Source organism: Crotalus tigris, unplaced genomic scaffold (assembly GCF_016545835.1).
Source record: "Crotalus tigris isolate CLP2741 ecotype Arizona unplaced genomic scaffold, ASM1654583v1 scf7180000021643.52994198:917841, whole genome shotgun sequence".
Lineage (NCBI taxonomy): Eukaryota > Metazoa > Chordata > Lepidosauria > Squamata > Viperidae > Crotalus > Crotalus tigris.
Genome location: NW_024098611.1, coordinates 36,896 through 40,000, shown reverse-complemented (window position 1 = coordinate 40,000; position 3,105 = coordinate 36,896). Strand labels below are relative to the sequence as shown.

Below are 3,105 nucleotides of genomic sequence, written 5' to 3'. Positions count from 1 at the left end.
TCATGAAACGTCTGCAAGAAAACCACCCAGCTCAGAGAGCACCTAGGATCCCACGGTCCTCCCCCTCTTCCTTCCTCCAGAGGTCCTGAAGCCAAAACAGCGAAATAAGAGCGGAGGTTTAACCAGCCCTGGCCGGTACGAACCCGGGGTTTGGGCTTGGGGGGAGGGGGGAGGCAGGGGAGAATCCGTTTACTCTTACCCAGCCTGGCTTGTGTGTGCGTGTGTACCTTGCCTGTGTCTCTGCCTATGTGTTTCTAAAACCTTGCTGGCTTTGGGAAAGCCAGCGCCCTACAGCACCCTAACCCCTCCCCACCCGTGTTCGGTCGATTGTGTGTATTGTGCGCGCGCGTTTTTGTTTTTTTTTTTTTAAAAAAAAAACTCGCTGCAGTTTGGAAAGCCGCAAACCACGCCGCGGCCTCCCGCCGTCGGCTCTGTCGCGTGCGGGTTTGCACGTGTGTATGCACGCGGGCGCGTGTTTTTTAAAACCCGTGCCGGATCTGGGAAACGAGCACACACACACACGCACACACAGAGACCCACGTCCTACTACAGATCCCCGCGTGGGCTTTCCCCTCCCCCTCGGGCTCCTCCCCACCCACCCACCCCGGAGCCTGGGAAGGATCCCGGAGTGGGCGAGACGCCCCCCTTCCCCCGTGTGGCCCGGGCGGCGCGGCTTTCCCCCTCCCACGGGCGGAGGTGGGGCCGTCCGGCGCCTCCCCCCGGCTCAGCCCAGAGGCCGGACCGCTGCGGGATTTAAACCCGGCGTGGGGAGCCCCCCAGTCCCGGGATGGAGCAGACGATGCAGCTCGACTTGGCTGGCTGTCCCCGGCCGGGACTGTCCCGCGTGGGCGAGACGGTCGGCGCCCGGGGCTCTCCGTCCGCGGGACCCCCTCTCTACGGCCCACGGGAGCCCGGCGTGGGGGCCAAGCCCCCCTACAGCTACATCGCCCTGATCGCCCTGGCCATCCAGAGCAGCCCCGAGCAGCGGCTCACCCTGAGCGGCATCTACCGCTCCATCACCGGCCGCTTCGCCTACTACCGAGACAATAAGCAGGGCTGGCAGAATTCCATCCGCCACAACCTCTCGCTTAACGACTGCTTCGTCAAAGTCTCCCGGGACGATCGGAAGCCTGGCAAAGGCAGCTTCTGGACCCTGCACCCCGAGTGCCACCACATGTTCGAGAACGGCTCCTTCCTGCGTCGCCGGCAGCGCTTCACCCACCAGAGGGGTCCCTCCGGGGCCCCGGGGGACGGCCGGGGGTCCAAGAAGGGGCCCCGGGGCGGCAGGGGCCGGCAACCAGGCCAAAGGTCGGCAGGAAAGACGGCCAAGAAGGAGGAGGGTCCGCCGATAGCCTCTCTCTCCGGGAGGGAGGGCCTAACTTCCAGGTGGGCCGCGGGGGTCTTGCCCCCGAATCCGTCTGCGGCCCCGGATCCAGCCCTGCCTTGCCCGGAGCCCCACAGCCCCCGGAGCCAGCCCTGTGCCAAGATCAACCCCTTGGGAGCCAAGGCGCCGTGTCTCCGTCTGCAGGGGGCCCCGGGTCCCAAAGCCGGGCTCTCCAGCCACCTGCCGGGATTCTGTTCATTGCCGGGAAATCGTTGCCGGGAAAAAGGGGTCCTTCCGGATGACCTTGAGGTTACCCCGTCGGTCCCCCTTGTGGAGAGGCTGCCCTCCCAATCCAGCCCGGAGATAAATGGAAGCCTGCAGAAGGGCCCCCCTCCTTGCCAGGGGACCCCAAAGCCTGGGCAGGAAGGCAAGGGGGTGCCTCCGCCGTTGGGCCAGCCGGTACCCAACTTCCCCGTCCTTCCGGGTCCCGGGAAAGCATCCCAGCCCAGCCCCCGGCAGCATCCGTCGCCCGGCGGCCTCCCCACCGTGGAGGGCAACGAGGGTTACGCCAAAGCGTCGGTCCTGCCCATCTTTGGCTACCCCAGCCCCGAGGCCCGGGCTGGGGGCTACCAGTGTCGTCTGCAGGCCTTGAATTTCGGCGTCGACGAAGCGGGACGGGGGCCCACCTTGGACCAGCTTCTGGCCGTGCCCCCTGCAGCCAATTCTTCGGCTCCCATCCAGCCCCCGTCCTGGGTGCAGCTGCCGGGGGAGCCGGAAGCCTGGCCAGGGACCCCCTTTTCCCTTCAGGGGGGCAGCAGTTACCAGCTGGGTCTGCCCCACTGCCTCTGCAGGACGCCCGGTATGTTCCTTTTCGAGTGAGGGGGAGGCAGTGGGTCCCCATCCAGGCCATGGAGATAGGAAGTCAATGTCCTTCTGAATTCTGGCAGAACTAATTGGGGGGGGGGCTGCGTGAGAGCCAAGTTTCCCCCCCCTCCCCTTTCCAGCTCTGCACTTTTACCTGGTTGGATTTATCAAACCTCCGCTTTTCTTTGACTGGAATCAAAAACCCCGCTCTTCTGCACAGACTCCGTGGCTCCGTGGATGTCCGTGGAAGTGCAAGTCAAGCCGGAAAGGCAGAAATGCAGACCGGATTAGAACAGAACAGAGCCGGAAGGGATCTTGGAGGTCTTCTAGTCCAGCCCCCTGCTCAAGCAGGAGTACCTATACCATCTCAAGACAAGTGACTGTCCGGTCTCTTCTTAAAAACCTCCAGGGATGAAGCGCCCACGATTTCCGGTGGCCAGCTGTTCCACTGGTTGATTGTCCTCGCTGTCAGGAAGTTTCTCCTTAATTCCAGGTTGCTTCTCTCCTCGGTCGGTTTCCAACCGTTGTTTCTCGTCCTTCCCTCTGGTGCTTTGGAGAATAAATTGACCCCCTCTTCTTCTTTGGGAAAACCCCTCAAATATTGGAATGCTATCGTGTCCCCCCTATTTCTTCTGTTCTTCAGACTAGCCAAACCCAAGTCCTGCAGCCGTTCTTTGTATGTTTTAGTCTCCAGGCCCAACCGGGGCCGAATCCTGCCTTGCCTCTGATTCCAGGTTTAAATCACTAGCATTGCAATCTAGCCAGCATCTTGCAATACAGATACAAAAGGGGGGGGGGCACAGGGAGGGGGTGTTTGAGTCCTTGGTGCGGCCTTCGGCAGAAAGAACTGCCAAGAGGAAGGAACAGTTGCCAGCAGATATTAAACCACAAGCCAGAAAAAAGGAATGTTTGGTCTT

General features: G+C 62.1%; 1 protein-coding gene across 1 annotated transcript; it reads left to right on the top strand.

The window, feature by feature from the left end:
* Positions 1 to 787: 787 nt before the first annotated feature.
* FOXS1 (forkhead box S1) lies at positions 788 to 2,519 on the top strand. The gene has a single exon (XM_039318909.1). The coding sequence runs from the start codon at positions 788 to 790 to the stop codon at positions 2,201 to 2,203; it is 1,416 nt and encodes a 471-aa protein (XP_039174843.1). The 3' UTR covers positions 2,204 to 2,519.
* The last annotated feature ends 586 nt before the right edge of the window (positions 2,520 to 3,105 follow it).